At 36.5% G+C, this 22,140-nt stretch overlaps 2 protein-coding genes across 2 annotated transcripts; both read right to left on the bottom strand.

The window, feature by feature from the left end:
- Positions 1–1,214: 1,214 nt before the first annotated feature.
- Positions 1,215–10,403, bottom strand: LOC145222540 (CUB and peptidase domain-containing protein 1-like). The gene is made up of 16 exons (XM_080088681.1): positions 10,356–10,403; positions 9,707–9,839; positions 9,125–9,235; positions 8,993–9,054; positions 7,844–8,001; positions 7,253–7,357; positions 6,672–6,823; positions 5,910–6,055; positions 5,069–5,216; positions 4,590–4,643; positions 4,254–4,369; positions 4,107–4,196; positions 3,558–3,690; positions 2,161–2,271; positions 1,881–1,942; positions 1,215–1,376 (listed from the first exon to the last, which is right to left on the bottom strand). Exons 1-16 carry the CDS (start codon positions 10,401–10,403, stop codon positions 1,215–1,217), a joined length of 1,791 nt encoding a protein of 596 aa, XP_079944807.1.
- Positions 10,404–15,160: 4,757 nt separating this feature from the next.
- LOC145222480 (lactadherin-like) lies at positions 15,161–18,284 on the bottom strand. The gene is made up of 6 exons (XM_080088622.1): positions 17,875–18,284; positions 17,439–17,507; positions 17,338–17,382; positions 16,725–16,892; positions 16,216–16,394; positions 15,161–15,393 (listed from the first exon to the last, which is right to left on the bottom strand). Exons 1-6 carry the CDS (start codon positions 17,930–17,932, stop codon positions 15,256–15,258), a joined length of 657 nt encoding a protein of 218 aa, XP_079944748.1. The 5' UTR covers positions 17,933–18,284; the 3' UTR covers positions 15,161–15,255.
- Between the last annotated feature and the right edge of the window lie 3,856 nt (positions 18,285–22,140).

Genomic DNA, 22,140 nt, shown 5'->3' with positions numbered 1-22,140 from the left:
CATGTCTAATAAATCGGGTTCATTTTCGATCATGGTAGGCTGATAGTAAATTTTTATTGCCTATTATTTTCCCTTTTTTGAAACCCAAGCTGTTTTGCCGATAATCATACAAACTCTTACATAAGTCTCCGAATCCCGAAGCAATGGCAAAAGTACCAGGTTTCGTGTTGAAGTTGTCATTTGGCAAACACACAGGCCGAACTTTGGCGTTAAATGTTAGAGCAAACTCCAGCTTTAACAAGGCAATGTCGTTTCCTTCTGCAAAACTGTTGAAATATCAAAAAACGTTAAAAATAATAAATAGCAACTTGGCGTGAAACATATATCAAATGCAATGCTAATGAAAGCAAAATGCTAAAATATTGTTAGCAACATCTTTTTGGTAAAGAGACAGAAAGATTACAAAAAAATCTAGTAGAAGATTAAAACAGTAAATTTCTCAAATTTTTATGCTTATGTCATTCTCTGATTTAGTATCACTTTAAAACCTTGGCCAAAAGCGATTTGGCTAATTTTCAGAAAAATCTAACACAAATTCGAAACAAAACATACACGACAAAACTTTGTTTTTAAAAAATGAGCGTTTTAAACTTTACCGTCCTACAAGAAAATTTTTAAATTAACCACCATTTTACAAAACCGAATCTCTATCTCCGAAAAGCAAAACTTAAGCTGCTTTAAACTCAGAGTAATACAGCGCATTTGTGTCGCAATAGTGACCAAGGCGAGAATAGCTGCACAACTCACGTGGTATATGAAGGGTGTACGTGAATTTCAAGTACGTCGCGTGCTTGGTCCTCACCACCTATTCGCGTGTGTTTTCCTACATCCACATGTAAAGACGATGGTCTGCAAAAAACGAAATGTAAATCGGTTTAAATCTAATTCTGGTTACTGATTATTAAAAAAGTAGTGAAAAAAGAGTGTTTAATGGTTAGAAACATCTCTATATTGAAACACCTTTGCAAAAAACACATGCCGTCGTTGTAAAAGGTATGTATATTTTGGCTAAATTATTGTCTGTCTTTGTAAAACTGCAGAGCAAAAAAATAGTTCATTAAGGATCATATTGTCTGTTAAAGGACCAGATATTGTTTATGCATTACAATCTCTCAAAAACAGTGTTAAACATTTGCACTGATTTAAAAACATACAAAATATGATGGCAGAAATAACACGCAGTTAGTCTGGTAGAAAAATGCAATCAACTTTATTTACATGGTGTAAGCTTGAACACAGTGTGCCACGGTTAGAATCCATTCATCGCTTATAATAACTCCTCCACAAATGGGATTGCTGACACCGTATTGATAAACAGCAGCATGCCACGGCCACGAATTCTCCACAGCCATGTTGCCACCCACGGTGCGATGGTCCTGTATAAACGAAAAGTTTATTTTTACAGTCTTGTACAAACTGTGCTCCAAAAGTTCGTTAAGCCTAAAGGAGTCAATTTATCCAAATTCGTTTTCTGATGAGTTAAAGAATACAAATAACGCTTATGAAGACAGCATGCGTTTGCTTGTTTATTATTACACCCCCTTCTTGTAACCTATCAAGTCTGATCAGTTTGCAATGTCCGCAGCTATCGGAACATTGCTTTCATATGAAATGTGACTTTTAACACACCCTTGATTGCTTGGCGATTGGAACCCAGTTCCACTTTGGTTTATGGTTAGTTGTGGCACCCATAAAATGCAATGAGGTTTAACTTTTTCAACCTCTAAAGACCAAACAAACTGAAGTGTCGTCTGAACTAGCGTTACTACTTGTATTGCAATTGTCCTGGAACCAGCAGTAATGGTCTTATAGATCGAAACATTATAGACCGTGTAAAACTAACTTATTACAAATCTGATAAGAGGTATCTGTTTACTTACCCAAGTAAACGCTGGCGCAGATTCAACCTTTCCACATTGGTCTGGCGTGGTAGGCATGCGACCTAAAAGCATAGAGTATTTTTTGACATTTTAGCGCTGAAAAATATTGTCAAACAGGTAAAGATTCAGCTCAACGAGGCCCAAAATATAGTGATTTAAATATCAAATACGCCGACAATAAGTAAAGTCTGGTTAGGTGCTAATTGTGAAATTTATTTACTAATTAAAATATATGTATATTGTAAAAAATTTTGCTTCAAAGTTTGGAAATATATCTTACTGCATTCGATTTCGTCGCTGTCATCTTCGCAGTGTCTCACGCCATCGCAACGTTGGGAAACAGGAATGCAAGTTCCATTCCAGCACGTAAACTCTTCACTACCACAACGATCTAAAAAACAAAATGTTTCACGAAGAAAGTTGATCCATTCGGTTTATTCAAATGGCACAATTAGGTCAGTGTCCCTAGCTGTTGTTTTTTATATTTGTACAGTCTCGCAGATGTGAAAGTTGGGCTGGGCTTTTCGATTTGCCTGAGTTTGAATAAAACAGTCATATTTTGACTTTATGCTCGACGCAATTCCATCAACTCTGAAAGGTTTTATATATAAGCTATTGCTGCCAGACATAATATCAAGTTTGTAGAGCTCTTCTGGAAAATGTAATTTTATTCCGACGTTTCGACATCCTATACACGTCGCCTTTATCGGGTAAATAACACTGAATGCGACAAGAACAGTGCACGATAAACAAAGGAAAAAAGAATGGAACGCAAGCTTTGAAAGGTTTTGTTCTTCGGGTTTTGGCCTCAATTTTAGGTCCGCTTCTTACTCTGGAAATCTGGAATTGTTTAGCTCATGTTTGAGCGAAAATAAATCGATAACTTTGTCGTTTATTGTTCCGACTTAAATTAATGGCTTTTTTAGTTTCCAGGTATATTGCAGTTTCATATGTGATAAGTTGTTCTATATGCTGTTGTAAATATGTACCGAAAAAAATCCCTAAATTATATTCGTTTATGTAAGTTTACCCAAAAGTATTTAGTTATTCAAGCGGGCAATCCAAATGCTTAGGGCAGTGACATCGATTGCCCGCTACCATGACGCTTCACATCACAAAAGTCGCCATTTGCCCCTAGAGTTTACAGTTGAGGCGCCGTGTTTAAGTCAGACTGGTTTCATAAAACGTAGAAGTTGTATTGTTGGACAAAAAATAAAAATTCTGGTGGACAGTTGACAAGAGTGTACTTTTACTTGATATTTACAGCAAAACAAATATGAAACGAAAGAATGTTCATCAACAAACTGACATGTTTATTGTGCACGCATGTCGGTAAGTTTTTGTACTTTAGTTTGTGCTTTAACACATTGATTCTCAACCGGGAGGTATTCTTCTCAAGGAGTTTAAAATCAGATGGGAGGAATTTACTTGAATTTGTAAATGTGGTTTGTAAATAGACACATAGGCTTTGGGAATGTAACCTGTGAAGTTGATAAAAGACCAATGTTTTGAATAATGGTTTAGCATATATTATGTAGTTTATTAGGGAGTAATGACAAATGTTTTGAATTGTTAAGGGAGGATTTCGTCTATAAAGGTTGGGAGCTACTGCTGCAACATGTAACTTAGTATACAGAGAGATATAGTTCAAACTTGTCACAGTTTTAAAATTCCTACCTGTAGTGTTCCAACGTATTTGGAAACCTCTCCCAGTAATGCCTGAGTCGGTGTGAAACTCGATTCGCACTGTAGTTGTCAGCGCAGCAAAGTCTAGAGGTAAAGTCCTGCCGCAGAACGACCGACCAGCGTACTGTAAAATGTAAACAAATTTAACCTCCTTTTAATTAGTAGATCATGCCTTGACTCAACGACAATATTTAGATGTAGAATTGTTATATTGAAATCAGTGGTGTCACATACTGGTATCAGAGTCTAAGCTCTTGTATACTATTGAAAAATGAGACCAGTTTTGCCAAAAAAATCTTGTGGCTTATATCAATGGTTTTTAAACTTTTTTATTCGTGTTTCAAAACTTATTTTCTTGGACTCACCACGCAAACTTTTAAACCATTTACAACATCGCATTGTTTACCACTATGAAAACATAGCAGCACATAATGCCATAAAACAATTTATGTTAAAAAACTCTTTGATTCACAAAAGCCAATGTACTATAGTTCGGGAACCAGTGGCGTTTATAAAATGTTTTTTTTTGCATGTACGTACCAACACGTCTCCATCATAAATCCGTAGGTAGTCGTGCTGGCAATTGTCAGACATCTCCAGTTCAATGTCCATAAATGTTAGATGTATCACCTTGCAACAAACACACAACGTTAGCAGCATAACACATGGGTAGAAATGACCGTTTACCTTGTTCGCTGTTGTTTCTATGGTCCAGTTGCGATCCAAGTTTTGTGCGTAGTTGTTAGGGTATTCCGGACTCACAATATTTCCTGAAGGAGCTGTTAAAATGCATGAACTGCACTCTGAAAGTATAATAGAAGTGTGTTTTCATTTTCTTCTCCAAAACACAACTTGTTTGAGAGTAGTATAATATGCTTGTACTATATTAAGTTTTTGTTCCGTCAACTTATATACCGCATTCTAAAATTTGGACACAAACGAAAAAACTTTAAACACACAGTACATCACTATACATTTGTGTTTGCCTTATACCGTGTTGTTACTTTGGAACAAAATAATTACCTGTGGTGGTGGTTGTAGTTGTGGTTGTTGTTGGATCTGTTGGAACTGGAGAATCTGCAAACGTTTACGTGCTATAAAAACGTGTTCGTTGTAGCTAATTTTGGGTGTACGACACTTGTGCAGGTCTTGACGCAAATGGCAACAAAAAACATATTCTGTTGTTGATAACTTGAATATAACTACAGGCTCCGCAATTAGGCAAGCATTTTGTTTTTTGTTTGGTTTAAAAGATATTTGCTTAAGTTATAACCTTTCAATCTGATCATTTTTTGTTGCAAGGCTTGATAAAATTGAATAAGCTTGGAAACAATATCTGCTCTTGAAAAACAGTTTTGTTGAAAATAAACACATAACTTACCTATGTCACTTTTCGCAAGTATTTTCTGTATTCGTTTATTATTGTGGCAAACATACATAACTTATGAATTTGTCATGAATTACTTGAAACTAGTTTATTTAATCTCATCGTAAATGCTTACTTGCGCTAATCCAAGTTTGGTACTTTGTCACTCGCGTGTATACACCAGGGAACATTGCCCTGGCACATTCCTTTCCATATGAGGTAACTCCTATCAGATACCACTTTTCCTCGTTTACGAAACAAGCCAGTGGTCCACCAGAGTCACCCTAAAGATCATAATTGTTTCTGTCATTTTATGAGGATGGCATTAAATGGTATGAGGACACTCTTATAATTAACGTCTGGGTTAAATTTCCTGTCCCAAAAAATTACCCTCCACTGCACCCAATCTAAGGTTAAAATTTTGTACTAGTCTTCCTTTACCGAGCAAAATACACTTAACATTCACTTTTTTAGGTTAGCTTTGTAAAATTTGTGTGGCATTGCGCCTGGTTGATTTAATTGATCTTTAAAATGTAAAGATTTATTAGGTGTGACTCGTTTAAGTGTCATTCTACTCGAAAAAACAAACAATACACGATTATGGCATTTCGAGGGTTCATAAGTGGTGTATTTTCTAACTAAGTTAACTGACCAATATCTAAGCTTTTTTGCCTATGTTTTCAAAAAACAAAGTTGCGGGTAGATGTATAAGATGTTGCTGCCAGCAAAAATTTGTCAGAAAATACTGAAAAGGGGGTTTTGTCCACCAGGTTGTATATTATCAGAGTTGCTAACTGAAAATTTCGTTAAATATTCTTGGTCTTATACTCTCGGGGATTCATTTACGGAAGTTACTTTTTCTTCCTATTTCTTACTATAACGGCCAAAGGGGCCAACGTTGTTTGTCTGCAAATAACAAAATCCAGTCTTAACGCCACGGGTAATGGTATCTTTTTTAACTAAAGTTTAAAACGTACCTGGCAGCTATCCACCCCTCCTTTGCTGAAATCTCCAGCGCAAATGTTGGTGTCTTGCAAATCTTCGTAACTCGATGCACATTGAGATTGGTCAACAAGTGAAAGCCGAACTTGTTGCAAAGAATTTGACGTGCTATATCCGAAAGCTGTAGAAACCAAAACAGTAATTATAATTTGTCACTTTTACATTAATCAGGTTTTTTTCGTAAAGATAGGGAGTTTTTGCTCTGAATTTAGTTTTTTCTGATGACCTTTGTTAATAAATACGTAAATCTTTTATCTGTAATATTCCTGGTGAAACGATAGTTAAAAACTTTATGTCTAGCGAGTTAAAAAGGTATGTTTATAATGGGTTGATATCCGAAACGTGTGAACTACACAAAAATGAGTAACCTCTCTTTTGTAATAAAAACTTAATGATACATTGAAGTGGAATTGTAAGGATATAGATATAGTTAACTCTAAATTGATTTGTTTAACAATCTAAACTAAAGAGTGATTCCTGGTATATCTCAATATAAGCTGTGTGTAACAATAGGTTATTAGCTAAACCTAATTCTACATGAAGGCATATTAAAGCGTTTTTCTATTTGGTTTGCGTTTTGTATTTTAACTTTATTTCTTCATTCATTCGCATTTGGTAAACTCTTTGGTTGACAAACATTGAAAAGGGTGTTTTTTTGGTCATGTAAGCCAACAAAATGGTTTGAAAACGACTACGCTAAATAGTGCTTATTTTGGTTGATTAATTATGTTCGTTACCTAAACTGCCAAATCCAGTCGCTACGCATGTTGTACCAGTTGGAAGGTCAAAGGTCGCCGTGTCTTCGGGAATACAAATTGCTCTGACCGTGGTTCCGAAAGTTAGTTTGGTCGACAGAAACAGCAGGGCTATGTCGTTTTCTTCAGTCGTACTGCAAAACAAAACAACCTACTTAGTAGTGTCATAAGGGTCACCGTCATTGAAATGTAGTTTTTACATCAATTGATCGACAAAGTTACAAATACCCCAATTTCGAGAGATAGAGAAAGGCTTTAAGTTTATTGTCTATGTTGCGCAAATTTTGAGATGTTATTAGACTTAGTTGCAACACCAGACACCTTTTTTACAAACCAATTACTCAGGGCATACAATTTCTCTTTACACTTATTAGCGCAATTCTCAGTTGCTTCCTGAAGGACTTTCCTCATTTTACATACACCCATTGTAAGTAATTCAACTTCTGTTAAAGCTTTTTATCAAAATCTGATTGTTCTGCGTTTTTAGCATACTATGATTTGTAGCTTAGGCAAACAATTAACTAAATGCTTCGCTATGTTAATTGATAAATTGTTATACTTACGAGCTGTAGCTTGGATGGTTTGTTATAAGTGAAACACCCGATGACTGAATTTCGCTGGTTTGTGAGGAAGAATGATAACCCGCTTGTACTGTTACAAGTGATGCCCTGTAAAATCAAAACTCACCAGTTTAATTTTTGTACTAGGACAGAGTTAAAAGTCGGACCGCTTTTGGGCTTGTTTGTTTTGTTTTGTTGCGATTTTTGCAGTTGAATATTGACTTAGATTAGGGCAGGAATTGACGAATTTTTGCATTTTAGTTGTAGTTACATATTTTTCACATCTCATAGAGCGTGTTTTTTGCGTACTGCTTATGTTCAGTACAAATTTCCGAGGACCTATGTAGGTCTAAACCTGACCTTGGAGCGTAAATGAAACTTTAAATAAGTTTAGTTAAGGTCTAAAATCGGTAGGTCGCTTATAACCCTGTGTTGTAGCCTCCAATAAGTTTAGATTGTTGAGAAAAAACGCTATAATTAACAATATTTGTTCTATGTCAAAACTTTTGACAATCAGTGTGATATAATGATGGTGGTTCAAAACTCTAATGTATGCAACTGTGATACTCGAGTAGTAGTTTCTTTTTCACTTACTCTGCATTGATTGTGCAGTGTGCAGCAGTCACAACCCAATAAGCATTGATGATGGATCCTCCACACAGAAAGCTCCTTAGACCAGACACAATAATCAACCGGACCTGCCAAGGCCACGATCCAGGTATTGCTTCGTTGCCCCCAACAATTCTTGTGTTCTGAAATCAAAATTGATACAGATAAAAATAAAATTCATTAGATTTTAGCTTAAATTGTTGCCAAATTGAATGACATTGTTAACTTTATTGATGGTTGAATTAATGCGACTGTTTGTTGTGACGTGGTACATTGAAACACAGTGTTGTGTTAAAATAACAAGCACTTTTTCTTTTCATATACATCCGTTGTCCCAAGTTCTTGATAATATTGTTGCTGGCAATCTTGCATCGCGATCACAAAACGACACAATAGCCGTTGCGAATATGGCTTTTTCAGTATTTTGCAAGAAGCCTGTCAGTATTACTGGGCAGTAACTCATAGCAAGACGAAAGGCATTCGAGTACCAAATTTTTACCCTACAATAACATTTGAATCCATGGCCGCTGCGTTTTAGCGTTTTGTTCGCTTTAACCAGCAGGAGCGTTGCAACTTTCCGTAAAGGGAGGTTAAAACTCGATCTTAAGACAGCGATTCCCAACCCTTGTTAGAAAAGGACCAATTTTAAACCATGTCCTTCTATGAACCTGCGTATAGATTTTAACCTGGCATTTAGTTGTCCATGTTGTATAATATGCCATGCAACTAAATTTTGGCTGTCTATTTTGGTTAAAAATCCACAAATAAATATTTGCGAAATCATGTAACCAAACCATGAATCGTTGGGTCTACAAACCCGGTTTGAGAAACACTATCTGGGCAAAGCTTATTCCTTGCATGCAGTGATGGGATTCAACCGGGTCGCACCGGTTGTTTAGAACCGTCTTACGAAATTTATGAGATCAGCAAACCGGTTATCATTGCTGGTTACTGTCAATGGACTTTTTGTAACAGAACCGGCTGAAAAATATGACTTTTGTGGTAGAACCGGTCGACAAAAATTTGAATCCCACCACTGTTTACATGTATAGCTTACTAAGGCCCTTAGTAGGTCTTTGTGCGGCGTTGCTACTAGGCAAGTTATAAATATAAAGAATACATAAATACTCGTACCCATAAAAATTGCGGCGCAATGTTGACTTTTCCACATTCCGAGATGTCAGCACTTGCTTGATCTGCATGAAATATCGTATGTTGCATAGAGTTGTAAAACTTAGGCCACCTTTAAATTTTAAACTTGTTTACCACACTCAATTTCATCACTGTCGTCCGAGCAATGCTTTGTTCCGTCACAATGTTGGGTTGAAGGAATACAATTACCGTTCCAGCAGGAGAACTGACTGTCTGCACATCTTGCTGGATAAATATAAAAAATATTTAGTTTAATTTTGTACCGTCATTTCTTTCTGATTTGACAATTTTACTCCTATTAAGTCACTTTTGGCTTAAACCATTTAGCTCATAAAGAAAATAAAAAGAAAATATTCGTTATTTTATCGGTTGTGCAGATGCGTATAGTATAATATGCTATGTTGCAAATTGCTTGAGTACATAATATTTAAAAATCGCAAAGTAACCCTGACTTAACCCAACTTGTAAGGCTAAACCTGTACACAGCTGCAAATCTAGAGCTTTAATAAAAAAGATTTTTTGCGAGGCATTTGACTTCCTTACAAGTTATACACCTCTTAAAGAAACCAACGTGATCTGAAAGTAGTTTTTGTTTCAAAAAAGAAGCGGTAGACCGTCTATAGGCCCAGTGCACGCACTGGCTTTTAGTGAATTAAAAATATATAATGTAGCCGTGCACAACTGGTTTAAACTTACCGCTTGTTGTCCATTGAATAAGAAATCCTCTTCCAACTGTATCTGCATCAGTGGTGAAAGTCAGCGTGACTTCAGGATTGTGGGCTTCGAAGTTTCTTGGTAGAGTTGTTCCACAAAAACTTTTACTTGTGTACTAAAAGCAAATATTAGATAACAAACCAGACACTGTGTTTAGTTGTATTGAAAAAAAGTGTATGGAATATCTATATTTGTAGTAGGCTATACCATGCCCATTGAAGGTGTTATGGTGAATCTAGCCGATCTATAAAGTATTCGAGCGTATGGCAATAGCCTTGCAAGCTATGAATGCAGGCTATGTTTTTTATGTGGACAATTAAGTTCTAACTAAGGGGTTTTTTACCGGCTATTGAGTATAACTTGAAATCTCGGGATGTGGTAAACAGAGTTTTAAATCCTTAAGAACGCCAAGAACAACTTATCATGTTGTGGTTGAAATACAGAAAGTTGCCGTTGGAATGTGTTTATGTTTTATACTGTGTAACGTGGCCTATCAAGCATTCCTATTTGATAAGACAATAGATACAAAAATGTAACTTAAGGTATCTGAAGCTTTACAGCATAGGTTTGTATTAAGGCCCAAGTTTCATTTTTTTTAAACTGTCATCCTACAAAAACAGAACTTGCAAACGTCCTCTAAATCTAATGGATGTTTAATATCAACCTCGGCAACTATCATGCCAAATTTGACCTGGAACGCTTAAATGTTTTTTTAGTTTATACGCAATAGTTTTTTAAGAGGTCCTGTTACCTGCAGGTACCATATTTATCCGGCGTTATAAGTTGGCCTGCAAATGGGGCACGAAAACACATTTTTCTAAAATAAGCTGAAATCAAGCCTAAAAGTTAGATTCATCAAAATAATATTGCCGCACAAATGTCACTAAGAGTAAAGTCAAACCCAAATCAAGCCCGTTTTCTTTAAACTTAAGCGTAAAACCGAAATACGTGCCCCGACGTACAATTCTCATTTTGACCCTACCCTGGACTGCCTAAATAAATAGTGTTGTTTGGGTGGCGGACTTCCCGCCCAATGGGGACAATTTCTGACATTTAGTTGCGAGTTTATGTCACTGGTAACGGGTTGTCAAAAAGACTATTTTTGATTTTACATGCACTTTAACACCTTGGCTTAGCAAATAGACTAAAGACAGCAAAGTTAAGGGCTTGTTTTCGATTTACTTAGTAGTTGCGTTTTTTTGGCAAGTTTTGACAAGCAGCAGTGTTGCGCGGAAGTTTGACCTGGCAACACTGCGCTCCAATACCAATAAAGTTGTAGCTTGTATTAGTTACTTGTATTACTAATAATAATTAGTATATACTGCTTGTAATTATCTATACAGCAAAAATGCAAAATGTCCACCAGCTGCATTTAATATTCAAGGTGGCTTTCTGGAAAGTAAAATAAATCATTGTAGCCTACCAACGTTGTGCCGTCGAATATCCTTAACTCATCTAGAGAGCAAAGTACGTTGTCTTCGATGTCCAAGTCCAAAAACGTGATTAAAATGACCTGCATAAAAAAGGGTTGTTTGAATTGTGCTCATGTATATTGTCATGACTGGATTTGCAAAGCGTAAAATCCCGAAAAAAAGAAGTTTAGCATGTGCTCAGATTCAAACCCAGCACAGTAGCCTGTCCAAACTGGTTTAAGCGAAAAAGACTCGGAATTATACCCGCTTTCGACATAGCTACCTGTTGCATATTGTAAATTTGCAAATAACTTTCATTTAAACAGCCTATAAGGTCTCATAAGTACAGCTGGTGACGAGAGATAGTCTGTATTGGCTAATGTAGCCTTATAGTTCGAAACAGTGTGCATTGTCTGCAGCATCTATTGGCTTAATTGATGCTTTTACACACTGAGCCGACTTCACTTTGGTCCTCAAGCAGTTGTTGGGCCATTGTGCGCTAGTTTTGCGTGTGGGGTGGCTTTTTTAGCCTGGTTGGCTACACTAGCCAATACGGTCTATCACTCGTCACCAGCTCGACTGATGAGCGGTATAGTTCGAAACAAGGTGCACTGCCCCCCTAGATGTATATACATAGATATATTCGCATTAAATTCAATAAGAAAGCCATTGGCATTAAATTCCTTTACCCAATGGTTATTTTTTGTGTGTTTTTCTCGCTTCAAGCCTTTTATGTCTTGTGCTTTACTTGTGTATTATTTTCAGCAAATTTTCCCTACAATACCTTATCTGCCGATGTTTCAATTTTCACTGTGCAATCAATGGAGTTTCCATAATCGCTTGGGTAGTTCGGGGATGAAACGTTGCCCGATTCGGCAGTGAGGACGGATTCAGTACAAATATCTTGCTGGCCTACAAGGTAAAAATTTTTTAATTTACATGTAACATTACCGCAAAGTTGATAAGAAGCACACTACTAATTAGATTGGATTGCACAATTATATGGTTAAAAGTTATTTTTCGCGATTTACAATTGAATTGGACTTTTTATATGGCTAGTTTTCAACTTTTGAATGTGTATCTGTTATTTGTTTTAAACTTTTTTGAATCGGAGTGCTTACATGGCCGTCCTTTTCCACGTCTTGCTAGGCATATATATCACAGCAATCACGCTTTTTAATTGTTTTTCTCTAATTTGAGTTCAAAAGCATCGTAACTTATATTGACTATTATGGGTTAAATTAATGGTTCATGATCTAGGGACCAAAGATGGACATTGTGTGCGAAACATTGTTTGGTTTCGTTTTGCTTTAATTTTATAGTACGATAAAAATCTTTAGCTGGTTTCTGGTGATTTTACTGTAACGCCACACAAATTTAATTTCAAGAATTGTATGGAAGGTATAAAAAAGGCTTTCAGAACATGTTTAAGTGGGACCCTGACAGTGCTTACACAATAAGTTAGAAAATGGTGCCTGTTTTTTAGGGTAATTTAAACATCATGATAAACGCGGTATTTAAACGTCATGATAAACGGTAAACAATTGTTCAGGGTTTTACAAACAACACATTTGGGGGGAGGTCGGCGCCTCTATTGTGGTCTCTATTGTATTCAAAAGTATACATTACATTACACAACACTCCGAACAATACAATTCACACCCGGCTAGCATCCGGATATACTTACTTACCATATCTGATCCATTTATAGCGTAACCAACGCACACGAAAACACTTGGTGCATTCTCCATACTAATACATTGATAAAAGACTTTGTGTTATTACATATTTCTTACCTTTTACTCCAGCTAGCAAAATTCCAAGTATAATCAATAGTAACATTGATCGTGTTTTTGTTGGCAGTTAGGTTTGCTCCTAACGTTCATAATATTGCACCTTCGAAATTATGTAAATTTTGCCTGTTGTACTTTTAAGGGCTTAAAGCATTTTAATGTATTATACATAGTCTGTGGTAGATACCAAAGCTTAAATGCAAATTGCCCTCCAATAAAAAGCTTGTTTGAACTCATGTGAACTAATATAACCTACGCTTGTCTTAATACAACTAACGTTTACCCTTTGCTGAAATAGAGCGCCGGTCAAAAATGCTTCTATTGGGGTTTGCCTAGCTGCTAGGCCCTATAGCATATGCCGTGCTGCATGAAACGGCATGCGAAATTCAATATAACAACCTCGTATGGACTGTGATAATGTAGTTGGTACTTGACTTTAAATAGAAGTTTTACTTATGCAATACTAAACGCTGGTACCGTTTTGGTTTTATTTTCTTTCTTTTCTCAGAAATTAAGGCAAAGTCTCCTAAGGTAAACTCCACTGTTTATTACCAATGTTTTTAACAGTCATCGTTTTTAAGGCACTGTACTAACAAAGTGAAAACTTTAACTGTAAACGTTATATGAATAGAAATCTATTGTGGAAATATATTCTCTCAACTAACTAAGGTATAAAAAAACACTATTCTCGGATCTGTTCATAAGTCTACAACAAATATAACAGCCTATTTAGCGACATGCTTTAGAATTTTAGTTATATTACTGTTTACGTCTACTTTGGCCGTTATATTCGTAAATAAACTATAAAGTATATCAGAAAACATAGCCAATGGCATAATCTCCCTGAACTGGTTTTCACTCTCATGTCGTTTGAGTCTTTGATAAGCGCGGAAAACTTTCCCGTCTATTGTACCAGTCAGTTGAAGAAATATTTGTCTTGGTGTCACCGTGTTTTGTTTTCGATTCGGCTCCTTTGTGACTTCTGCATTGTTACGTCTCGGTCTTGTGTTGTACAGCACGTCGCGTCTTTAATGTTGTGAAATCGGCCAAATGCGTACATTGAGTTAAGGATGCTGATGTTAAACACAAAAATAGCAACCGATCGTACAACTCCTGTACAGTTTTATCGTCAAGTTTGATAAGGAGCTTACAAAGCAGTCTAAACCTACACACACGTCAACCTTTAGATTTAGGTTTATTTTGTCCTCAAGATTTAATCAAACGCACTTTAATGTAGGACTTTTGGCCTTTCGATACGCTTTTTTACCTTGAAATCGCTAAGTTAATCACCCAGATTTTACTCCTTTTTGTTTTCATGTCTGTAACAACAATATAGGCAATATAGTTATGGATAACGTTAGGTTTATGGATTGGTTCTCGCGCTTACCCAATTGCGATAACGCTTTGTGTGCGTTTACGTTTTTAAGTAGGTTTTGAGCTGTAGAAAAGTATATTTTAGCGGTTATGAAATAGTTTGGGCTCAAATTAAAGTTGTGAACTGTTCCTTAAAACGTATGACAAAGCAAAATCCCCAAGGCCTAAAGCCGTCCAACCGTCAGAAAGGCGTAACAACCCAATCAGTTCAACCCAGCTTACAAATAAGTTTCCAATGACCAAATACTATGAGTTCTTGCGTGTTTGCTGATCTGTTTTTGTGTTTTTGTTGATTAAAACGCCTTCAAACGTTTGTAACAAAATCGATTGGTGAATATTCTTTCGATATTTATCTATTTTTTTCACGGGGTTCGAACCCAGGACACTCCCGGGGACGAATCCCGATCAAGGTTTTTTTTGTGTGTACATGGGTCAGGCGCGCTGGACCATTCGGCCAAGTTCCTGCCCATCTTTTGATATAAGAGTCTGCTGTTAAATTTAATACGATAGTGCATCACTCAACGACTTGCTTGACAAAACATTTTGTCCGCTAGTGTCGCTATATGTTTTAATTTTTCTTACAATCACCATTTAAAACCCAAAATCGCTTTTGATTGGTGCTATTTTTATTCTTGCCGTCTTTTCATTTTTGTGTTTTATACGTATAATTATAATTTAATAATAATAATAAAAAAATTTAAACCAAAAATGGGCAGGAACGTGGCCAAATGGTAACGGGATTCGTCCCCGGAAGTGTCCTGGGTTGGAAACCCGTGAAAAAAACTAAAAAACCCAAGGTATTCTAAATCCTAAAATGTCCGCTTGAGCACAATTAAATCAAACTTGTCTGATAATTTATTTACAAAGTGTACCACGATCACCACAAAACAAGAACATTTTACTTAGTATAGCATCAGTTTATAGCCGAACGATTTTCAATTTTCAAAGTTCTTCAGCAGGTCAGGTACTCGTGTCGCAGTGCGATAAAGTTATGCCACTCTACCACTACAAGTCGCAACCTGATCGCCACAATGGGCCGAGGCAAGATGTTTGTCACTTTGTTTATGTTGTCGCTGTTGCCGCTAAAGATCTGTAATTCAAATTTTTAGTTTATAGTTAATTTCTTTTGACTTAAACTTCTCCTATTAAGTATATAAGCTATTGCTGCCAGGCATAACATCACGTTTATAGAGCTCTTCTGGCAAATGTATTTTTATTCCGACGTTTCGACGTCCTATACAGGTCGCCTTCAACAGACTAAAATTATAATACCGAATGCGACTAGTGCAGTGTACGATAAACAAAGGGAAAAAGAATGAAACGCAAGCACGTCACAAAGCAACGCAAAAACACTCCTATTTCCTTTTAAGTTTAGTAGTTTTATGTTCATCTTAGCAAATTGTTTACCAAACTGTTGGTGTATCGTTATGGCTATTCATTTTTCAACTCACAAAATGACGTGTTTAAGGTTTTGGCGTGTAAGTGAACTGAAAATAAGTTATACGCTTTACTTATAGATTAAAACTAAAATAGGAATGACCTAAAACATTCAGCCACGGTTTATTAGCATATCTTGTATACAAATGGGTTCTAAATCAGAATTATGCAATGGTTCCTGTGTCGCATGTTAATTACCGTTTCTTAAATGAACAGAAAAGAGCAAAATAACAAGTTTCCAAATCTAACGGTCATGAGACGTAACAAATGTGGCAATATGGACATGGCAGAAGCTAACAGAACACAATTTAATGATTACACTTGATCACATGGTGTATTGGAGTTTTAAAATGTTCCTTGCGTGCATAACGTTAGGCATTCCTTGTTACTACAGTCTACGAAAGCCATATACATTGTCCATGCGAGTTATTTCATTTTCCTAAAGCGTTTTTTAACAACTGATTGTTCTACTCACTATGGGCTCATTTTCATCGTCTTTAACAAGCTTCCACCTTTGGCCACCGGGGGCCTGGAACCCCATCTTGTATCTTGTCACCCACTGTTCCACGTTTGCATCCCCTCTACCCTGGGTCACGACCCCAGTAATGCGGGATTTTTGCCCCAAGTCTACTTGTATCCATTCGCCTTCCCTGTCTGTAAAAATATCTGTTAACTAAACAAAAAAAGAGGATTTTGAATAGGTTGATGAGTAAATTTTACAGGTCCGGGTTTGTGCAATTAAATAATATTGTAACACAAACCTTTTTGTCTGGCTTTATATTTAACTTAATTTTTTACTTTTAAAAATCGTGTTGGGAAACATTCGTTTCAGCGATGTAGGTTTTTTTGAAAACCATTTTGAAAACAACGTTTTTAACAGCCCATGTTGACTAGTTTATGCTTAAGGCTGCGGTACAACAGCGCTTCATTTCCCGCAAAAATCTTAAATTTTCCCTAAGGTCCAAACTCAAAACTGGCACCTACTTCTGCCAGCGACCCAGGCACCAAAGTTTATCCCCGGAATGTGTGGTTCGTCCAAGCGGCCAAACTTGTGGTGATACAATGTTGTTTGATCCTGATCCAAGTACGATGACGCAGTAATGGCGTCATCAGGTATGAAGTGGGTTTTCAAACCCAGTTTGCAGAGCGAATCTAAAAAGCGTATTTGTTTTTTACACTCCCGAATGAATAATAAGATCTAAAGCTGGTTAAGTTTTAAAGTTCTTGGAAATACTCGTGAATTTGGCAATTTAAAGTTTTCGAATAATGTGTGCAACGTTTTTGTTTCACCTTCATTTTTACAAAACTTTTATAGAACTAAACGAACATACCAGCTCGCAGTTGTAAACCTGAATTTGGGGTTTGAATACAAGCCGACCTTAAGGCATTTTTTTCAATTCGGAATCAGGCCTGGAAGTTGGTGAAAATGTAGCACAACTGACGCCAAGTGCCAGGCCAATCAAGCCGGTTTTATTGGAGATTAAACCCGAAAAGCCCGCCCCGGATTACAAATCCAGCTTTTCCAACCTTTTCTCGAAACCTTAATGCCCGCATTGGCAAAGTTCTGTTTCTGCACGAATCGTAAAAAATAAATTACCTCGATTAGCAGCTATTGACTTTTGACTGAATACCCTCAGTTTTGCTGCAAAACATAAGATAATGCGTTAATTTGTCCACACCAAAGTTTGATCAAAATACCTTCAATCCTGTTGAGGCGATTGCAGAGTTTTCGCAAAGACTGTCCGAGACATACGTCTTCTTGTGCCACTAAAATTAATCAGGTTAGTTCATCAAGACAAAAAACCTGGTTTGCGGCTTTTTGTGGCTTTCAGGTTGTCCTTCAAGAACTTTAAACATGTTTAACCGTTGCATGTACGTCTATCGAGCAACCAAACGTATTGAACACGTTTAGTTGGAATTTTGCAGTATTTTTTCGATTTTGTTTAGCTTTTTTGACAAATAATTGGAAGTTTACGATTTCATTACGTTTACGCTGAGCAAATTGTAGCATCCAACATATGTCTTTTTTCTTTAGTATGTTGGTACTCCAATTTCGAACTGCTTAATCTACGTTCCGTAGCTAAGCTTTAGTTTTTAAAACAAAACGTTTCAAAATTGTAATATAATTACTTACCACAGGTAATAGTTATTACCGATACGACAACAATCTTTATCCATGTTCTCATCTCCATTTTTAATGTTGCGTCGGTCTGGTAAAAGCTTCTCAACTCAAAACGATCACAAGTACAACAGACAGGAATACAAAATATTTTGAAACTTGTTTTTGAGGTTGCGCGACTAGAAACGGTTGAACTGTCGTTCGTTCAGCCTTTGTCTTGGAATGAAAATGTTTATTTTTCTTCGTCGCGCCTCAGTGCATCACGAGTGTGATAAAACGGTGAACTTTTGACGCTTGTCATTAAACTAGTGCTGTCGTGTCGCCATGTGCTCATTTATCAAGCGAAATAAACTCAACCCCGGCCTGTATGTCCTTTTGGGGGCTGCAAATGCAGTTGTAGTTAAAAGTTAGAGGTGGTCAACAAAAAATCGTCCTGCAGATATAGTGGAAAATGACTGATTATAAATGTTGTGCGTCATTTTATGCGTGTTGTTTCGTCTCCATTGAAAGTAAGTGGCCCATGCAAATCAACACTGAATGGTTTGGCGCTTTTTAACAAAATAAATACGACAGTCACGTAATATTTACTCAGCAATCAATTCACTCAACCAGCTTGTCTAAAAACCGTCCGAAAAGTCGTGCAGGATGCTTTTTACGGCAATTGTGCTTTACCTATCGCAGTGTCACGTGCCTAAGGTATAGGTCGGGCCGGGCTTTTTTGGGTCACGTTCCGGTTTTGTTTTCAAAACAATTTGGGTTCGGGACAACTGCCTTACTTGCTTTCCATATGTAGGCTGCTAAAGCTTTTGCCGAAAGTTATATCACAATGCTCATTAACAACAGTGCTAATCGCAGACGAAAACGTTTTTGCAGCTAATTTTGCGAAGTGTACTCGTTTTTTTACAATAAAGCTTCACATTCTAGAATCCTACTGTTTCTATTTCCTGTTCATGTTTTCTGTTAGTTTGTTCTTTATTTGTAGCTTAGCATATCTACACAGACCAACATTCGTTAAGGCAGGGACATTATCTAGAATATATTTTCCGCGAAAGCATTATTATTTTAAACGAAGTAAAAAATCGACGCTATATTTCTGTTTCTTTTAAAACTTTGGTGCATTATAGTCAACGTGTAGGCTAATACACAGAATGCGTACCTTGCGTTTTTTCCGAAAACGGACGAGACGGACGTTAACGCAAGGCCATACGAACAATAGAACATGTTCTATTTCGACTGGCTTCGAAATCGGCTGGTACGCAGAATAACAACGGGATACAAAAAGCTAATAATGTAAGTAACAATAGTTTTCTGGCAAAAAATGGGGTCACGAAAGAGTCAGTTCATAAGATATTTGTGGTAGTTAATGCTGTTGATCGCAATATTAACGAAATAGAAGACTGCAAATAAAGCATCAGGGTATCGAAATTCGGAACTATGCTCAGTAGCCTATGCTGTATTAATATTTAGAATGTTGCTTATGAAATCATATACCCATGGTTGTTCTTTTCATACACTAAGTACTGGATGATGTTTCTACTTCAAACTGTGATTTGTGCATCTAAAAGTTGTCATGATAAGTTCATTTTTGGAAAGCTTTGATTGGCCAATCTCAACAAAACATATCAAGAAGAACTTATATAATTAAACTAGAGCAGTGCTTCTCAACTGGTGGTCCATGATGACTTTTTGGGTGGTCCACAAGACATCCACTAATGTTGGTGATAAACTAGAGATGATTGCATTTTCCATGTTAAAGAAGTAACGAAATGTTAGCTGTTAATAATTGTATCTCACTTCTTAAAAATCGGTTTTAAAGAATTATGTTTCAAGCCCAAATTGTTGTTTCGTATGCTTACTTCAACCTTGCTCAAAATGAAATGGTCCACGATATTATTTTTGCTTGGCCAGTGGTCCATGGCCTGAAATGAGTTGAGAACCACTGAACTAGAGTCACCTGCTTTGTTTGGTGTAAAATATCCAATGCAGTGTGATGAATAGCCTACTAATATATCTTATAAATTTTTGCAGCAGAGTTTGATTTAACTGGTAGTTTAACTAATTTTTATACCATTAAGTGGTTTGACAACTTTTTTCATGCACATAGGAAAGGGTTTATGTTGTTTATCAAATGCGCAATTCATGAAGTATACATGACTCTTGTCTGGTACTTTTTCTAGGAAAAATATGAAAGAAAAGTGCCATATGAGATACATATGTAAAAAGAAGGAAGAAAATCCAGTTGTTCAAGATTCATACATAACAGCACACTGCACAGGTATGTAAATTAAATGATTTGTGCTGCATACTTGCAATAAACCTACTATATGTCATGTTTTGTAATAGAATGTTCTCAAACCATCTGCTACCAGAGGACTGCAGGAAAGATATTTTGAATAATGTGTGGGGAGTTTTTATTTTTTACATCTTTATTGTAATTTTGTAACCAAGGGTGTGTTTTATGTAAGAGATGGAAACCAATCAGAAAAGTCAAATGAAATGACTTCTCTTGTGGATTAAACAAAGTGCACTCTCCGAAAAAGACAATCAACAATACTTTAATGGTAATACTATTTTGCTTGTTTAGTTTTAGCTGACCCAAAACAACAATACTTCTAAACTAATTTGTACATACTGTTGCGTTTTTTGTTGTTTGTAAGAGTCCTGCTGGCAACAACCATCACATTGTCAAATCAACAGAAGCCAACTGCTAAAACTAAGATTTCCTTTCATTTTTCCAAAATAGAGGCTATCAAATCATACATGGGGCTTTTTAAAGGCAAATTAAATTCTTTAGAAGTATGAAGCAGTCTGTATAAATACACAAAAAGTTCATGTGTTTATTCATTCCTGGTTTTACTATTTATATATATATTGCTCATGTGCACCGTGTTACTTTGACACATGCAAATTATGCATTTTATTGTGTCTGCTTTAAAGTGTATTTCAGGAAAAAATACAAACGTTTTGTGACATTTGTTTTCCACTAGCAATGTTATTGTACTGCCATCTCATTTTAGCTAGGTTTTGCACCAGCAAAGGGTCGGGTGGATAATGTTGATTGCAAACATTTTGATTTACTTTAAATGGTCAGTGTGTTCGAGTTATAGCAATATTAAAATCCCACCACCACTGTGATGACCCAAATGCAAAAAAATACAGTTTTCTTCATCAAACACCCACCCTTTACAGCCAAACAACTGATTTGGAGCAGGACGCACTCAAGCGAAAAGTCGCATCGTTCGGATCCTGTGTATAACCTCAAACGCAGCCACTTTCGGAACGTAAATTCGGTCCGTTTACGCACGTCAGAATACGGACCGTTTTTCGCATGCGTTTACGCATGTTTACGGAATACGCAGTCTGTGTACAGCCACCTTTACTCACCAATAAAAAGAAATCCATTTACAACAGGGTAGAGCTACTAACACCATAACGAGAATCACACACCCAAATGTGGTTGGTTGTATCTCCAAAAATGTTCACGGTTAGGGCTATTAGGGTCGGGGTAAGGTATTAGCACTTAAAATTCAATAAAACTAACTCAAAAAATTATATACTAATGCAAAAAATTTATGTAATTATTTCCCAACCCAACCCATTTATAGCCGCTAAATAAAAATTCAGCTCTTTACGCTCCCTTGTGAAAGCGATGTTCGGATTCTCGTTATGGTATTAGTAGCTCTACCTTACAACAGTATCATGCGGTTTAAACTTTGACACCCCGACTAGGAGCTATTGAACAAAAACCGACCCCATAGAAACTCGTTTGAACCTTTAAAGTACACTCAGGAAAGAAACTTTGCAGTCTAAATATCGATTCTGATTGGCTTTCCATAAACATGTCAATTTATTCGTCTTGTACAAACAACTGAAAGCGTAATTACGTTTCGCATAGAGAAGTAGTGGTCGAAAACTTTACTAAAAACACCGTAAGGAATCAACAAACACAGTACGGAATTTCTTACCCAGTCGCTAACAGTGACTGATAATTGTATACAACTTGCGAGCACTAAAAATTAGTTATTGCATTAAACACCGATTCACATCACTATACTTGTCCAACGCCGCTTTGTTGTGCGGAAAAATACATCTTAATTACGGCATAAAGGATATGTGTAGAGCAGTTATTATGCTATCATATCTGAAAAGGTAAAATTTCAGTCAGTCTCAATTAACAGTTCTACGTTTAGCAAAATCAAACTCTTCCCATATCACGATTTATCGGATGTTCTTATCAGAGAGTCGACCTGCTTGTCATACGGGTTCTGGTTCGCTTCGTTT

Source organism: Phallusia mammillata, chromosome 4, assembly GCF_965637545.1.
Source record: "Phallusia mammillata chromosome 4, kaPhaMamm4.hap1.1, whole genome shotgun sequence".
Lineage (NCBI taxonomy): Eukaryota > Metazoa > Chordata > Ascidiacea > Phlebobranchia > Ascidiidae > Phallusia > Phallusia mammillata.
Note: the sequence above shows the minus strand (reverse complement) of the source record. Positions and strands in the feature narration are given on the sequence as shown.